The sequence below is a fragment of the Phocoena phocoena genome, chromosome 16 (assembly GCF_963924675.1).
Source record: "Phocoena phocoena chromosome 16, mPhoPho1.1, whole genome shotgun sequence".
NCBI classification, from domain to species: domain Eukaryota; kingdom Metazoa; phylum Chordata; class Mammalia; order Artiodactyla; family Phocoenidae; genus Phocoena; species Phocoena phocoena.
In genome coordinates, this window is record NC_089234.1 from 59,591,774 (window position 1) to 59,610,982 (window position 19,209).

The 19,209-nt window shown below is 39.6% G+C and overlaps 1 protein-coding gene across 1 annotated transcript; it reads right to left on the reverse strand.

Moving 5' to 3' along the window:
• Positions 1–2,279: 2,279 nt before the first annotated feature.
• Positions 2,280–16,661, reverse strand: NUDT13 (nudix hydrolase 13). Its single transcript, XM_065894615.1, is given in 11 exon segments — positions 2,280–2,324; positions 2,326–2,499; positions 3,552–3,711; positions 4,429–4,535; positions 4,700–4,825; positions 5,931–6,037; positions 6,862–6,996; positions 8,247–8,262; positions 8,264–8,374; positions 12,778–12,790; positions 16,579–16,661. Coding segments are annotated over 11 exon segments (1,077 nt in total).
• Between the last annotated feature and the right edge of the window lie 2,548 nt (positions 16,662–19,209).

A 19,209-nucleotide genomic window follows, 5' to 3' on the forward strand; every position in this document is an offset into this window, starting at 1 on the left:
TCTTCATGGACCCATTGGGTTCTTTTTATCCTTAACACCTTCATGATTCATTGCCACATAAATATTCTCCAGCCAGGTGAGCCCTGCACCAAAGTTTCTTTTATTTATCTGCCATTTTTCAGTACCCCAACCCTGCCCTCTTTGGCCTCTGCTTTCAGTTATCCTTGGAGTTCTAAGAAGCAAAGCGCTCTTCCCACTCACTGCTGGGAAACAAAGTTCAATGTTGCAGCTCCTCCTATTAGCTATCCTCATTTTTTCTTTTCCAGCACAACACATTAATCCAAAAGTAAACACTCCATGGTAAGTTTGAGAAACTCACAACCAGGAGTCCTGCACACTCCCCTATCAGTATTTTCAGATTCCCCAGTCTGAAAATACTGTGTACACATGTGCTCACAAACACACCCACAAAGAGATAGAAAACATTGGGAGATGGTAATACACATGGACCCTGAACTGTTTTCTTCTAACTGCAAGATATGAAGAAATCTCAGGATCTCTCTTTCGAGAGTGCTTTTCCCTTCTACATGCTAGGTTCAGCTCAGGTCAGGGCAAGCTGCCAATCTAACAGGACAATCAAGTCCCATCACGTATTATCCCTCAACATTTCCTGATGAAGGCAGTTTGATTTCCCCAAAGCAATGATGTTTTGCTGGCAATGGTGAGAGTAACAACCTTTTGGGATCAAAAGGAAATTCAGTCACTTCAATCTTTCTAGTTCTAGAATCTCTTTTACTTAGTCCTGTGGGACTTGGATGTGTGAATAATCTTAGGGTCTTTGGCACTTGTGTCTTTAATCATTAGTTAGTTGCCTAAAAGTACCTGAAGATAAGACTTTCCCCAGCCATTCCTCTTTTCAAACAGACCTCTAACAGGATTTCTTCTGAATATTACTTTAGTCATTCCACAGACTTGGAATCTGGACTTAAATGTTTGTCACACTAATAGATTACTCCCTCCCACCCCCAATTCTCACTTTCTACAATTTTCTCACTTCATAAGACAGAAATATACATCTGAACAAAGGTACAGAAATTTATTTCATTTCCTCCAGATAAGTGCTTCTTCCCTATGACAAGGTTTAGAATGGTATATATGAATGATAAGAAATCCTAAATTTAGTTTATCCCATAAAACTCAAGAAATGGTTCATCTTCACTGATCGCTTCGTTGAAGTTACACTTACTGGGTGTGCAAAAGGCAGCAACCATTTTACCTTTAGGAAAACAGGCATGGCAAGTGATAATCTTTTCCCTGGGTCACAAACTGAGCAAGTAACAGCAAAAAAGACTTATGCTCTTGAGCCCCACTGGCATGCAGTTACCTCAATAGAACATCACTGCCTCTGATTTACTAGAGAGTACCTTGAGGAAGACCTTAACTTCCACTTTCCTGGGATGAAGGACTTAAAGGAATATGACTTTTATTTAACTACAATGTACAAAATAATTACCTCTACACAAATTCATAAATGTTGTGCTGGGCTTCCCTGGTGGCACAGTGGTTAAGAATCAGCCTGCCAGTGCAGGGGACATGGGTTCGAGCCCTGGTCCGGGAAGATCCCACATGCTGCGGAGCAATTAAGCCCGTGCGCCACAACTACTGAGACTGCGCTCTAGAACCCGCAAGCCACAACTACCGAGCCCGCACGCCTAGAGCCCGTGCTCCACAACAAGAGAAGCCACCGCAATGAGAAGCCCGCGCACCACAACAAAGAGCAGCCCCCACTCGCCGCAACTAGAGAAAACTCGCGCACAGCAACGAAGACCCAACAGCCACAAATAAATAAGTAAATAAATTTGTTTAAAAAATATGTGCTATTTTTTAAAATTGTATGAGGATAAAAAGGAACTCAGTAGAGGGTTGAGATCTGCTATATATTTTCAATATTAAAATAAAAGTTGTAACCAAAATTATACCAGGCACATTTTGGCAGTTAGTATAAACCCAGCATTGACAAGCCACATGCCAAAAGATGTTTGCTTCCAAAGCACAGGAGAAAATGAGCAAGGGCCCATATCCAAACTAATGCTTCAACTTTCCCTCTGATTTTGACAATTGTCATCTCATCAGTTTTGGCATTTTTGATTGCCTATGATTAGGAACTTCTTTTATTAATACTGCTGGCAGATGTGCCTTGCTGGAGGCTCACCATCTGCTCTGCCTTCTTATGATGTTGGCCTGGAGATGACCTTTCGTCACCACCTCTTCATCAGTTGATCTCTGATGTGCCCCTCTGAGATAGGAGGGATTTATCTGATTAGGTGGCCTGATCTGAGCTAAGCAGGCAGGATAGAACAGGTTGGTTTTTCCACCCACTCCTTTTATCAGCTGGTGGGTAATGGCTAACTTGGGTGGTGGTGGGGGGGGGGGGGGCAACCAGAATGGGAAAGCCCCATTCTGTTGCTGAAAATATGGGTTGTCTTTCCTCAGGGCTGTGGCCACCTCATTATGACTGAACCAGGCAGCTGCTTCTAGTTCTCTCAAGTTCACCTGGATCTGGAAGACATAAGGAAAAACAGGATATAAGGTTAGGAGATACAAAACTTAGAATACTACGGCCAAAGATGAGAAAATGGTTCCAGAACTGAGCAATCTTAGAAGGTAATATCTGGGATCTATAGTCTGGGAGATAATCAGTTCTAGATAGGGTTCAGAAGCAAAAGTACCATAATTAAGAGATGAGAGTTAAGTATATATTTTAAATATTAAAAAAAATTTTTTTAATCCTGGAAGCTCAAATAGTAAAATATTGAGTGGTTTGGGAATTCCCGGGCGGTCCAGTGGTTAGGACTCGGCACTTTCACTGCTGTGGCCCAGGTTCAATCCCTGGTTGGGGAACTAAGATTCTGCAAGCCATGCGGTGTGGCCAAAAAAAAAAAAAGAGTGGTTAACATTGAGAGGTAATATTATATAACTAATAAAAGAACATATACATGTTACTCTTCTTTAAAGGATGTGTTAATTAACGATAGTCAAAAGCATAGTATCTGCCTTGCAAGAAGCAAAAATGCAAACTGCATCCACAGGGAGCTGAGACAGATTAGATATTATTCATTGTATAGAAACCAAAGCACAAAATAGACTTTGGCACATAGGGACCACAACACCATCTGTCAGGGATGTTAGAGCAAGGTGAGGTGGGATAAGACAACATCTAAGTCCCTTTCAATCAGAAGTTCCTATGATTTTATATTATTAGTCCCCAACATCCTGACTGGAGCAATAATACCAATTCTGAAATCAATCATTAAATTTTATATATTTATTGTGTGCCTATTCTATGCAAGACTGTTAATTTCCTGATGATGAAAGATAAATTGTTTCATGATTGAGATATATACAAGGAAGAATGGTGATTGTGTTGGCACTCCCAATTTTTATGGTGATTAGTTGTTTATAAGATTGCAAATTCCTTAAAGGTATAAGTCATATATTACATGTCTTTGTATAATCTAAACAATGCTGGACTAGACAGGTGCTTAGTAAGTACCTATGGGCCAGCTTGGATGAGGCAAAGGATATATCATAAGGGAAGCATCAGAACTCACCTCTGTCTGCCCTGGTTTCACAGTTGCATGACCAGCAATCATGAGTGTGCCATTAGGAAAGGGCCAGTGCTGAGATGCAGAGTATTGCAGTCTTTCCACCTCCAATCCCACCTCTTCTGCAGCTTCTCGCCAGATAGCCTCTTCCAGACTTTCACCTATAAGCACACAGATTAATTCAGGACAGCCCTGCAGCAGGAAGGGTGATACAGAAGCCCGTTGGCGAAAGGAGCGCAAAACTGGCTCCCAAGTCAATGAAATACTCTTGGGGGAGCCCTAAATCTCTGAGTCTCTACACTAGGAATCAAGTCTGAAGTTGGGTATTGAACCACAATACTTGAACCTACTAGGTTAGTTACACAAAATAAGAGTCGGAGAGGTTACTGCTGCCCTCAGGTTTTTAATAAAGTTCAAATGCCACATTTCACCATTTGCAAATTTTACCCCAATAGACTGACAAAAAAAAAAACCCGTAAATAAATATTAAATTCTAGTTAATATAATATTAATATGCATGTTGAAATATTTAGGAGGAAGTGTACTAATGTCTGCAATCTATGCATCACAAAATAAGATGGATTAATGGGTGGATAGAGGAATGGATAGACAGATATGTGATAAAGTAAACATAGTAATTATGGAATTTAGGTGGTGAGTACATGGGTGTTTACTGTATAAAGCTTCCAGCTATGCTTATGTTTGAAAATTTGCCTATAAAATATTGGAAAATTGATGCCACAAAGTAGTTTTCTTGATATAATAGGGAAGAATGTGCTTGAGACACCATGGCAACAAGAATAACAAATACATACTATTTCATACTATAAGATTTCATGTCTTTCAATGTTATCTGTATATGCCCGAAATTCCTTACCTATTATCACAAAAACCTGCCAAGGCAGAATACATTCCCTTGGGAAAGGAACTCTGGCGGGCAAGCAGGCATTGAGTCCCATCTGACACCAGAGTGATCACCACAGGAGACATCTAGGAAAAGGGGATGGAAACTTGGGCACTAGGGCTTTGGGGCCTGTTAATGAAACAAAGTAATGGGTAACTAAGGAAAGCCTTTTAGCTGTACAGGCTTCCATCCACAAGACAAAGTAGTGTACAGCCTTCTTGGATTACTGACCTTTTAAAGCGATGCTTACCTGTGGATAATAGATGATCTTACTGGAAGGGCACACACGCTTGCTGCCAGCCACATTCTTCTTGGTGGGCTGTCTACTTCTGCTGCAGAACTGATGAGCATCATGCCAATGGAGAAGAGCCTGAGCCTAGGAATACAAAGATGGGCTTGGTTTCATTTGGAGAGAATGTGGGGCTCATCTATAATGGTGCTGGGGCTACTATTTAGAGCAACTCAAAGGGACACACCAATCCCTTTTCAGCTCACCTACTTTAAATGCTTATTAACTATTTAAACTTTAAAATAAGGAAACTATTTGAACACAGTCCTCTAGCATCTGAAGTATGAATTTTATTTTATTTTGGGGGGCTGTGCCGTGTGGCTTGCGGGCTCTTAGTTCCCCGACCAGGGATTGACCAGGCCCACAACAGTGAAAGCCCAACTCCTAACCACTGGACCTCCAGGGAATTCTCTGAAGTATGAATTTTTAAAAAGCATATTTTAAATGTATTATGAATTATTTTAAAAATATGATATATAAAATATCATAATGAACACCCGTGAACTTATGAGCCAGCTTAAAAAGAAAACATTTTCAGTATAATTAAACACCCCAACATATACTCCTCCCCAATAAAGTTGGAATTTTTTTGCAAATAAAATTGTTTAGGGACTTCTCTGGTAGACCACTGGGTAAGACTCCACGCTCCCAATGCAGGGGGCCTGGGTTCCATCCTTGGTCGGGGAACTAGATACTGCAACTAAGAATCTGCATTGTGCAACTAAAGAAGTCTGCATGCCACAACGAAGATCCTGTGTGCCGCAACTAAGACCCGGCACAGCCGAAAATAAATAAATAATTAAATAAATTTAAAAATGTTTAGAGATACCTCTTTAAATAGGCAATCAAAAGCACTTTAGCAAGTGAAATCTAAAGCTGGAGGACAAGTCGTTAAAGCAATATAAAATAACTTCTCATGATGTATATGTCATGCTGTGGGTCATTAAAAATGTTTATAAGGCTGATAGATCATATTGCCATATATCTGCACAGCCTCAGGAGACAATGGTACTAACAACGGTCCTGCCAAAAACAGGGTAAAAGAAAGAAGAATAAGCAATCTCCCTACAGCACATTGTCCTTCTGCCAAGGTTTGTAGGAAGGACTATGATCTGAAAAAAAAAAAAAAATCAAATGTTTCCCATATACACTACTTTACTTAATTTCCTAGAGAACCAAGAAATCAATCTACCGTGGATAGCAAGGAGGCATTCTTCACATTCAGCTGAAAGAGAGCCTTCCTCAGCCCAATGAAAGACCCCTTGAGCTCTGTCTCCATTTCAGGTTTCTGTAAGGAAGCTAAAAAATTAGAAAAGAGAACAAAATGAAATGAATGTTAGGCTTTACCTCAGGGACCCTCTCAAGTATATTCTGTTAGAACAGTGTTTCCCAAACTCACCTAATATGACTCAACTAGGGAGAATAAAAAAATATACAGGTTCTCAAACCCCTGCCTGGAGATTCTGAATAGCAGGTGAGTGAGGCCCAGAAATCTTTTTTTTTTAACAAGCACCAGGAGATTCTTATATTCAGGCAAATTTGGGAAACATTAGAGCATAGTGTTTCCCAAGATCCTCTTCGGAGCAATAAGAACATTCGCACTAGCCACACACTATCCCTGGATAAAAAGATGAAAGAGGACCTCTAAGCTCCTATCTGAACTTCATTCCAGCATCATTACGTTTACAGCTACACCGTGAAAGAGAGAAGGAAAGCCTGACAGGAGCCATGAGCCTCTAGCAAACCAGTTCCCAAATGCAGGTCTGAAGACCCAGAGCTACTCCAAGGTAACATGTTTATTCACCTGCATTGATAAGAGAAATAAGAATAATGTCATGAATTTTAAAACATTTCTTATGAAATATTTAAGACATATAAAATGTATAAAGGTACAGAGAATAATACAGTAAACATCTTTGTACCACCACCTAGCTGAGAAAGAAAGTATTAAAATGTCCTTTAAGTGATGATGATGGTAGATGGTACTATCTTTTAAGGTCCTAACTTAAGAAAAATTGAAATTGTTTTGTATTCTTAAAATGTTCTTTGAAATTTTACTATTATGTGGAATCCCAAAGTCTAAGAACCACTGGGAAGTACCCATCAGGAATAATGTTATGTACCATTTATGGAAGAGGAGCTATTTAGACCTAGATCCAGAGCAAACTATGCTTCTTGCTGTTCGGAGCATCCAATTAGCACGGAATCTTCTATTGTTTGCATGTGCTGCCCAAACGTACCCAGGAGGCTTTCCAACTCTAAGAAACACAGAAGGAGAAGGGAAGAAAACAAGGGTTTTAATTAAACCATCAGAGCCATACTAGACTTATTGGAAACCATCTACTTCAACTTGAAGTAGGTACAGCTGGCTTCTAGTCACTGCCCTGCAGCTAATCAGCTATGTAATCTTGGCCTAATCACTTAACCTCTCAAGGCCTCCATTTTCTCATCAGCAGTCTGAAGAGTTTAAAGGAATTCTTTCTGTGTAACACTGTATTACTCTATGATTGTATCATGAAAGGAGCATATCCCCTAGTTTTAAAGATACATGATAGTTGACTTATTAAAGCACTGAAAAAAAAATAAGTGTCAAACTTAAAATGGTAGAGAGACCAAAGCACTTCTATAATTTACTCTTCAGATCATGCTGCTTTTGTGGGCCAGGGTAGACTACTCATCTGAGACCCTGGTCTGTAAAGACAGGTGCTGTATAGGGAGAAAATCTATCCTCCTGTGCATGAAGGGCTCATATTTATTTGTTCATAATACAAGATTACATTGCTAATCTATAAATAATGTTTAGTGCCTTCTGATAAACATCCTCATATACTTATGCACTGCTAGAAACTACCTATCTAAGTATTCCAACATCTGACCCTGGCAATGTATTTAGAAGTTTGTGCATAGTGGCATCATATAAAACTCAAGGTGGCGTCTTGAATGCCAAATCCCAATGGCTTAGATATCTCTAGTTATATACCTTAAAAGAGTTCTCAAAACAATTTTAGTTCACGTTTAGTTTTGACCCTTCTAAGGAGAAATTAAGTCATGATGCAAATCTTAAACAGTGTAACAGTGAACAGTTCCTTGGAGGCTGGAAATTGCTGGTCCAAGGCAGGGGTTGGCAAAATATTTCAAGTTCTGTGAGCCGTATGGTCTCTGTCACAATACTCTGTTTTACCATTGTAGTGCAAAAGCAGTCATAAACAATATGTAAATGAATGAGTGAGGCTGTGTTCCAATAAAAATGTATTTACAAAACAGACATGGGTTCCAATTTGGACAGCAGTTTTCCTGACTCTTGGTTTAAGGCTATAGTGGTTCAAACCATCACCAAAAAATATTCGATTGGGCAATTCAGGTTTATACATTAAATAATTAATTGGCAGAAGAAGTTTGAAAAATCTGGACTCTAAACTCGGAGGATTCTTCTCAGGGATTTGATATGGACCGAGTTCTGCTTAGCGGCCACAGCCTGGTCTACTTTACTAGTCTACTCTGGGCTTACCTAATAGGCTATGCTGGCGGGGCCAGCTATTGATGTTCTGATTTCTGAACCAAAGGAGCCAGGTTATGAAAGAGGTAAAATGTTCCTGTCTGCTGGGCTTTTTTACATGCATCATCATCTTCCTTCAGCTCAGATAAATACCCGTGTTTTGGAAATAATCAAAGCATTACAAAACCATACTTAGTTTCTTTTACAGCATTCATCTTTGAGAATTCTGTTCCTGCACTGGTCTCCTACCACGGTTATTTCCTTTTATTTATTTACATCCTAAATTTCTTTAAAAAAGGATTTGAGGTGGCTACAGGGGGTCATTCCCTCCTTTGTCCTACTGTATACCTTGCCCATACTTCTGTGGTTCCACTTACATGGTGCTATTTGTTCATCTGTGTCTCCCCTGAAAGACTATGATCGTTTTTTTTTTTTAACATCTTTATTGGAGTATAATTGCTTTACAATAATTGCTTTACAATGGTGTGTTAGTTTCTGCTTTATAACAAAGTGAATCAGCTATACATATATCCCCATATCTCTTCCCTCTTGCATCTCCCTCCCTCCCAGCCTCCCTATCCCACCCCTCTAGGTGGTCACAAAGCACCAAGCTGATCTCCCTGTGCTATGCGGCTGCTTCCCACTAGCTATCTGTTTTACGTTTGGTAGTGTATATATGTCCATGCCACTCTCTCACTTTGTCACAGCTTAGCCTTCCCCCTCCCCATATCCTCAAGTCCATGCTCTAGTAGGGCTGTGTCTTTATTCCCGTCTTACCCCTAGGTTCTTCATGACTGTTTTTTTTTCCCCTTAGATTCCATATATATGTGTTAGCTTATGTTATTTGTTTTTCTCTTTCTGACTTACTTCACTCTGTATGACAGACTCTAGGTCCATCCACCTCATTACAAGTAACTCAATTTCGTTTCTTTTTATGGCTGAGTAATATTCCATTGTATATATGTGCCACATCTTCTTTATCCATTCATCCGATGATGGACACCTAGGTTGCTTCCATCTCCTGGCTATTGTAAATAGAGCTGCAATGAACATTTTGGTACATGACTCTTTTTGAATTATGGTTTTCTCAGGGTATATGCCCAGTAGTGGGATTGCTGGGTCATATGGTAGTTCTATTTGTAGTTTTTTAAGGAACCTCCATACTGTTCTCCATAGTGGCTGTATCAATTTACATTCCTACCAACAGTGCAAGAGGGTTCCCTTTTCTCCACACCCTCTCCAGCATTTATTGTTTATAGGTTTTTTGATGATGGCCATTCTGACTTGTGTGAGGTGACACCTCATTGTGGTTTTGATTTGCATTTCTCTAATGATTAGTGATGTTGAGCATCCTTTCATGTGTTTGTTGGCAATCTGTATATCTTCTTTGGAGAAATGTCTATTTAGGTCTTCTGCCCATTTTTGGATCGGGTTGTTTGTTTTTTTGATATTGAGCTGCATGAGCTGCTTGTAAATTTTGGAGATTAAGCCTTTGTCAGTTACTTCATTTGCAAATATTTTCTCCCATTCTGAGGGTTGTCTTTTGGTCTTGTTTATGGTTTCCTTTGCTGTGCAAAAGCTTTTAAGTTTCATTAGGTCCCATTTGTTTATTTTTGGTTTTATTTACATTTCTCTAGGAGTTGGGTCAAAAAGGATCTTGCTGTGATTAATGTCATAGAGTGTTCTGCCTATGTTTTCCTCTAAGAGTTTTATAGTGTCTGGCCTTACATTTAGGTCTCTAATCTATTTTGCGCTTATTTTTGTGTATGCTGTTGGGGAGTGTTCTAATTTCATTCTTTTACCTGTAGCTGTCCAGTTTTCCCAGCACCACTTATTGAAGAGGCTGACTTTTCTCCATTGTATATTCTTACCTCCTTTATCAAAAATGACTATGATCTTCTTAAGGGCAGGGTCTGCCTTAGTTCTGTATCATGGGTAATTAGCATATTGAATGGCTCAATTCAATAAGTATTTATTGAATTGAACTTCAAGGGTAATAAATATTTACTGAATTGAACCTCAAGGTACTTTGCCAATGTTATGCTGTGAGGCAAGAATTTACGTGCAGTGGAGTGAAAGGAAAACAAGTTCAGTGATAAAACATCAACCACAGAGCACCTAGAGATGGGAGCAGACTTTATTATTGCAGACAAGGAACAAACAGTATACCTTCAGAAACCCTTATTCAATCTAGGGATGATAAAGAACAAATTTATCTTCAATGCACTCTTGTTTCAAACATCTATTCCCCCACGTGGATGCCGTTAGCTTCTTATCTCTACTGAAGGGATCATTGATGAAAGTGAAGCCATATTTGACATACACTTATTTAATAAGTGTAATAATTTCTTTTTTTTTTTGCGTTACGCGGGCCTCTCACCGTTGTGCCCTCTCCCGCTGCCGAGCACAGGCTCCGGACGCGCAGGCTCAGCGGCCATGGCTCACGGGCCCAAGCCGCTCCGCGGCATGTGGGATCCTCCCGGACTCAGGCAGGAATCCATGTCCCCTGCATCGGCAGGCAGACTCCCAACCACTGTGCCACCAGGGAAGCCCCAAAGTGTAATATTTTCAATAGCCAAAATTAAAATGTAGAAAAAGAGAACATCCTGTAATTAGTTTCTCTAAAAAAAAAAAAGTAATGGAGCAAGTTCTGTACCTTCATTAAGGACGGCCTAAGTCTATCCTTTCAAGAGACTTGGAAATCGGGGCAGGAACTGCGTGATTCAGGGAGGACTGAATGTGGATTCTCCTTCTGCGGCCTTAGGGATAATGATTTTTTTTGGCCTTGCCGCGCAGCCTGCAGGATCTCAGTTACCCGACCAGGGACTGAACCCAAGCTCCAGCAGTGAAAGCCTATGGTCCTAACCACTAGGCAACCAGGGAACTCCCAGGGATAATGATTTTGACTGCTGAAAGCCCTACAACAGACTCTCAGGTATATGGCATATTTTGTCACTTAAGTAGGAAACACAGTTTACAGATATTTTCTGTAGGATCTGGGAGCTTTTGTAACACCAGTAGAGTTAGCTCCACATGAAACTACAAAGTAAAATGATAAACATGCCCCAGTGGCATCTATAGGAACCTATTTTTGACTGTATGATAAAAGCGATTGCAGTGAGCGCTTTGTAAACAGAAGACAAAAGAAACAGTTTTCTGAGATTTGAATACTCATGATATTTTTATACTTATTGTGAGTGACTGCAACCTCCTGGGACAAAGTCTCAATGTATGTCAAAGGAGAGCTATGTGCCACTCAGAAGTTACCAAATATAAACAATAGAACAAAATGCTAACTTTGTAAAAGAACAGTAGGAGTGATACAACCTGTGCTTTGCCCTAAAGATCCTAAAAAGCAAAACATCTACAAAAGCATCCAGGTTAAGGTCTTAAACCTGGGGCCTCACTGGAACTGGGACTGAGATCCAAAAAGTTCCTTGCATTCTTCTTGACTGGAACACTTGTTTTAGAAATGCATTTTCTTGCTGTACATCTGAAACACTGTAAATCAACTATACTTCAATAAAAAATAAATAAGCTAGAAGGATATATTGTACAGCACAGGGAATATAGCCAATATTTTATAATAACTTTTTTTTAATGTACACCAATAAAGTACCATATTTATTTGTTTTAATAGGTGTTATTTTGTTGGGATTTTACATAAGACTTTTGTTTCTAGATCACCACTGCTCTAGGGAAACCAACATAGAATTTTTAGCAGGAAAAATGACATAATTACATTATAATTCAGAAATAACCATTATTATAACAAAATGAATTGGAATAGGGTAAAACAAGAGGTGACAAAATCAGTTAGGAAGTGATTTCAAGAGACCAGGCAAAACAAACACATGAAAGAATACTCAGCATCATCAATTAGAGAAATGCAAATAAAAACCACAATGAGGCATCACCTCACACCCGTCAGAATGGCCATGATCAAAAAATCTACAAACAACAAATGCTGGAGAGAGTGTGGAGAAAAGGGAACCCTCCTGCACCATTGGTGGGAATGTAAATTGATACAGCCACCATGGAGAACAGCATGGAGGCTCCTCAAAAAACTAAAAATAGAACTAGCATACGACCCAGCAATCCCACCACTGGACATATATCCTGAGAAAAATCATAATTCAAAAAGAGTCATGTACCACAATGTTCATTGCAGCTCCATCCATAATAGCCAGGACATGGAAGCAACCCAAGTGTCCATCGACAGATGAATGGATAAAAAAGATGTGGCACATACATACAATGGAACACTACCCAGCCATAAAAAGAAACGAATTGAGCCACCTGCAGTGAGGTGGACGGACCCAGAGTCTGCCACACAGCAAAGCAAGTCAGAAAGAGAAAAACAAACACTGCATGCCAATACATATATATGGAATTAAAAAAAAAATGGTCATGAAGAATCTAGGGGGCAGGACAGAAACAAAGACGCAGACCTACTAGAGAATGGACTTGAGGACACGGGGAGGGGGAAGGGTAAGCTGGGACAAAGTGAGAGAGTGGCATGGACATATATACACTACCAAACGTAAAACAGATAGCTAGTGGGAAGCAGCCGCATAGCACAGGGAGATCAGCTTGGTGCTTTGTGACCACCTAGAGGGATGGGATAGGGAGGCTGGGAGGGAGGGAGGCACAAGAAGGAAGAGACATGGCGACACGTGTATATGTACAGCTGATTCACCCTGCCACACAGCAGAAACCAACACACCATTAAGCAATCATACTCCAATAAAGATGTTAAAAAAAAAAATGGGCACAGGTTCGTGGTGCCCCAAAACAATTACAATAGTAACCTCAAAGATCACGGATCACAGATCACAACAAATATAATTATAATGAAAAAGTTTGAATTATTGTGAGAATTACCTAAACGTGACACAGAGACATGGAATGAGTAAATGCTGTTGAAAAAATTGTTCCAAGAGAATTACTTGACGCAGGGTTGCCACAAACTTTCAATTTGTAAAAAGCACAGTATCTGCAAAGCGCAATGAAGCAAAGCACAATAAAATGAGGTATGCCTGTATACGTTATGCTTTATACATTGCAGTATTCAAGGCTCAAATTGTCCCAAATTTGGCCAATGTGAACTCCTTGAAGTTGACCCCTGTATCCACACAACCCCAGTGGTATTGAAAGCATTCCTGCTTTCTGGCATAGCAAGAGGTATCAAGCTCATCTGGTACATTTCCTGCCCCAGACCTAGAAATAGCCATTCTTTTCAAGGAGCCCTTCTTCCTTTTGTTGGGAAATGGTTTTCAGAGACTATGATCAGCACTGGGGATGCTCACTTCTACCAGACTGTCATTATTTCTATGCCCTCTCAGTAAATAAAGCTAGGAAATATGTGAATTTCAGAAAGAAAACTAAATCATGCATTCATATGGATATTTCCAATTTAAGTGAACAATTAAATCATCAGTTATTATATTCGTATCCCTTTGCTTTCACACTGAAAATCTTGGTTTTAATGACATTAACATGATTGCGTATTTGCTTATGCATATACATAACATATACATATATAATGTATATTATGCGTAAAATAGTTTCAAAGCTACAATACTAGTATTACTACTAATGACAGAACTATCAATTGTGGGACTTCCCTGGTGGTCCATTGGTTAGGACTCCAAGCTTTCACTTGCATGCTTTCACTTGCACAAGCTTACAAATCTGGAAATAGTCTGAAGTCAAGGTTTCCTGAATCTCCTCTCTGAGAACCCCTGCAGTCCCTCCTGGATGCATGGAACCACTTCCAGCCCCGCCACCACTGTTACTGCCACTGCTGCTACTACTGCCAGGGGAGGCAGTTAAGCCATCCAAAACTTTTCAGAAATTAAACTTCTTCATTCTAAAAACATAGGACAATGAGGGGCACCAGACATGTCTCTGAAGGTTCAGGGTCCAAGGCTGTGCTAGTGTTGGAGGGTCTCCTGCAGAGGTGGGGGGTGGCTGTGGCTCACAGTGAGGACAAGGACACTGGCAGCAGAAGTTCTGGAAAGTACTCCTTGGCGTGAGCCCTCCCAGAGACTCTATAATAACTTTTAATGGAATATAATCTATAAAAATTTTGAATCGTTGTGTTAATCACCTGAAACTAATATAATATTGTAAATCAACTATACCTCAATAATTAATAAATAAATAACTTACAAATGCATTTTTCACCTTTAAGTATAATAGTTTGGAAACCACAACACACTAAAATTATCAAACTTAAACTGTTTATTTCTTATTAATTTATACCCCCATAACATAGGAGCAGGGTTTTTTAAAAAATTTTATTTATTTATTTTTGGCTGCATTGGGTCTTCGTTGCTGCGCATGGGCTTTCTCTAGTTGCAGCGAGCGGGGGCTACTCTTCGTTGCGGTGCGCGGGCTTCTCATTGCGGTGGCTTCTTTTGTGCAGCAGGGGCTCTAGGTGCACAGGCTTCAGTAGTTGTGGCTCATGGGCTTAGTTGCTCCGTGGCATGTGGGATCTTCCCGGACCAGGGCTCAAACCCGTGTTCCCTGCATTCGCAGGCGGATTCTTAACCACTGCGTCACCAAGGAAGTCCCTGAGTGGTGGGATTCTGGATGATTTCCCTTTTTTAAAAAAAATTGGTAACTGTATTTTCTGATTTCTATAGAATGACTATTTTTTAACTTTTATAATAAGAAAAAAGGGACTTCCCTATGGCGCAGTGGTTAAGAATCTGCCTGTCAATGCAGGGGACACGGGTTCGAGCCCTGGTCTGGGAAGATCCCACATGCCACGGAACGACTAAGCCCGTGAGCCACAACTACTGAAGCCTGTGCACCTAGAGCCCCTGCTGCACAAAAGAAGCCACCGCAATGAGAAGCCCGCGCACCGCAACGAAGAGTAGCCCCCGCTCGCTGCAACTAGAGAAAGCCCGTGCGCAGCAACAAAGACCCAACACAGCCTAATTAATTAATTAATTAAATTTTTTTAAAAAAGAATCCCACCACTCACAGATGATCATTGTTTATACCTTGGAATTCTCCAAAGTATTTATTAATATTATGCATCTATACATATGCAATAAGTACTTTTAGAACTGATCTACTTTGTAGCCTTTTTTTGTAACCATATTAACATTTTCACACCATATTCTTTACTGATAGAATTTTAGTTTTCTTATGATTTTTCATTCATTTTCAATACATTTAATCACTTTAACACTCATTTTTTAGACTTCAGTAATTCTGTTATTGTTCTTAGAGTCTCAGCCTGAGAACTGTAAATAACCCAAATGTCCAACAATATCTAAAACAAGTATTGCAATTTTGTTGTCTTCTAACTCTTGCTCATGTAAGATTGTGTACGTTTATGTGCCTTTAAATATTGAACTGGGCCCTCATGTATGGCAGAGCTTTCAGTGTGGAAAGCCCTGGTTGTGAGTGTATCCCTCCAGAGGGGTTTTACATCTGCAAGTCTACAAATACTACTTAAAGTCTTTTCTTAGTTTGGGGGTGTTGGACCACACCACATAGATGGTGCAAATTTAAACCCCAAAACTGAATGAGAGCAGGCTACTGATTTCAAATTCACAGATTTTATATTTGCCCAGGCTGGGGACAAAGAAGTCCTTTATCACCTTCCTGTACTGGTGCAGATTTTTTTTTTCTAGTCTGCCTTTCACTGTGGTTTAGTTCTTGGGGGAGGGAGTTGCGGGGGGATGGGGGAGGTATGCAGGTGGTATGCAGGGACTGGAGTTATCTACCTTATTTTCAGGAACCTTAATGAACTATTATTCAGTATAGTTTTTAATTCTATCATATGGGTATATCATGATTTAATTAATTTTTCCCTTACTATTCATCCATTCAACAATATTTCAGTGCCTACTATGTGCCAGATACTAGGGTTTTGTGCACTAGGGGTACCATAGGGGAAAAGACAAAGTTCTTCTCTTTTTTTTTTTAAGTCTTCATTGAATTTGTTACAATATTGCTTCTGGTTTTTGTTTTTTTTATGTTTTGGTTTTTTGGCCCCAAGGCATGTGAGATCTTAGCTCCCCAGCCAGGGATCTAACTCACACGCCCTGCATTGTAAGGTGAAGTCTTAACCACCAGCCAGGGAAGTCTCCAAAGTTCTTATCTTAAAAAAAGAACTTATATTTAAGTATGTCAGACATTTTAGATATTGGAAATTTAATTGTTTAGAAATTCTCTAATTATAAATAATTTGCATTGAACATCTTTATACGTAAATCTTAATCATACATCCGTAATCCCCAATATAGGATTTTGAGATACTTATATTTTATAATTTAATGGACCAAAGATATAACAATTAGAGCTCAGTTTGGTCAAAACTCACCGTGTCTTAGTGACATAGGTTGACAGCAGCCTATAGCACCAAAAAGATTTTCTCCTGCGAGTAATTCCACAATACAGGGACATTGTCAGGTCCTTAGGGGAAAGAGGAGTTTAGAAAAAAAAGAGATCATAGCATGCAATTTAAAGTAGTGAATCACCAAGAGGGTTATACTTTAAGCCAGAATAGGATCACTATTTAATACTAAGGAAAGATAAACTGAATGGGAGTCAGATGATCTGGCTTCTAAATTGCATTTATACTGCTAACTAGCTGTGGGATTTCAACTTTTCAGTACCTTTCCTAATCTACAAAATTGAAGCCTGTTCTGCCTACCTAATAGGTTGTTGTGAGAATCAGCTAACTATACATGAAAAAATATGTGCTCCTCCTTCCATATTGTGGAATTCTTTCTGGGTGGTAGTTGCCAAGCCAAGGCCTACATTTCTCTCCTCCTTTGGTCCTTTGGTAGGACCAAAACTAGGTCTTAACAATGGAATGTGACTAGAAGTGATGTGTATCTCTTCTAGGCTGACACAGTTAAGTAGTGGTATGCTTTCTTCATCCTCTATCCCCTTCTGCTTGGAAGACTCTGGAATGGCAGAGCCATTAGATGGAAGAGCCTGGATCCCTGAATCACTACATGGAGAAAAGCCACCCACCAACCAAAGAGTCCCCACCTTGGACTACTTATGAAAGAGAAATAAGCTTCTACTATATATATATATATATATATATATATATATATTTTTTTTTTTTTTTTTTTTTGCGGTACACAGGCCTCTCACTGTTGTGGCCTCTCCTGTTGCAGAGCACAGGCTCCGGACGCGCAGGCTCAGTGGCCATGGCTCACGGGCCCAGCCGCTCCGCGGCATGTGGGATCTTCCCGGACTGGGGCACGAACCTGTGTCCCCTGCATCGGCAGGCAGACTCTCAACCACTGTGCCACCAGGGAAGCCCAAGCTTCTACCATATTAAGCCACTGAAATTTTGAAGTTTTTTTTTATAGCAGCTAGCATTACCCTAATAGACCAAGTAAGCCTAGGAGTGTCTCCAGAGTAATGGAGTCAAGTTTCTCAGAATACATGAAAAGCAAAGTCCTTTTGAAAATGAAGTAAGAAGAATCCTGTAGATAAGAAAAATATAAAATTACAGGCATTTAGGAAAACATTTCAAAAGGCAGCTATGCAAACCCACATGGATCTAAGATACTTTTTAGATCTCACTGTGAGAGGAAAAATAATTCTATATCTTAAGAATCCATTCTGCAGAAGGTGATTTCTTTTAAATTGTATAACAGTAAGTGTTTTATTCTCCCTGAAAAGTACAGTTCACACTAGCAATAAAAAAGTCAAAGAAGTTCCACTGAAACAAGAAAATCAGTACAGTTAAATAACCAACTACCCTTTTAACTGTGCCCAAGGGAGGCAAGCTTTGACACTAAACCACCAAGGAATGTCTGAAGTTTAGGCCTACTTCTTGGTTGCATAATTATGAATCACTGATGACTAATACTTGGACAGTTTTGGCTATAATCTATGTCCTAACCAAGGGTAAAATATATTTAGTAAGTGACATTCAACAAAATATTTATTGAGTACTGACTTTATGCAAGCTCTCTTAAGGGACACAATAATGTATAGGATAAACATCCCTCAAGGGACTCTAGCAGGAGAGAGAAAATAAATGTATAGCTTTCACAGAAGGCGGTATGTGAAATGTGGGTTATAAAGCACTCTAGGAGAGTATTAAAAGTATAATCCTTATTTTAATAACCCAAAGACTTCTGTGATATAATGGAGGAAACGAATTTAAAGTCAATGTTTCTGTCTCATATACAACTCTGAGAGTGTAAATTGATACAATATTTTTGGATGGCAATTTGGAAATATCTATCAAAACGTGAAAATAAGCATCCCTTTCCCCTAGGAATTCCACTTCTAGGAATTTATCCTAGGAAGAAAAGGATATGTACAGGAATGTTAACTGAAAATTGTGATAAAATGGAATAATACACAGCTATTAAAAATAAACAGATAACAGTAGAAAAAATATATATAGTAACAGGGAAAGATATTCAGAATATATTATTAAATAAGAAAAACAAGGGCTTCCCTGGTGGCACAGTGGTTGAGAGTCCGCCTACTGATGTGGGGGACACGGGTTTGTGCCCCGGTCTGGGAAGATCCCACATGCTGCGGAGTGGCTGGGCCTGTGAGCCATGGCCGCTGAGCCTGCGCGTCCAGAGCCTGTGCTCCGCAGTGGGAGAGGCCACAACAGTGAGAAAAGAAAAGGATCTATACATATACATACCAATATAATTAATTGGATATGTATTTATTTATATTTTTTAAATGACTAGAAGTCCACATACCAAAGTGTTAACGGTGACTAATTTGAAAGAGTGGGATGGACACAGGGATTGAAGAGGGTACTTGTAATTTTTACATTTCTGTACTTAAAAAAAGTTTTTAACCATGTGTTCATATTTCTTGTACAATAAGATAGCATGTAATAAAACAGTAGTTCCCAGGACTAACTGCACTGTGAGGCTTTTTCCAGGCCCTTGTTCACAGTAGCACTTCATCTCATTCCCTGAGAACCATAGGGAATTTCTTCGGTGAGTTCCTTGAA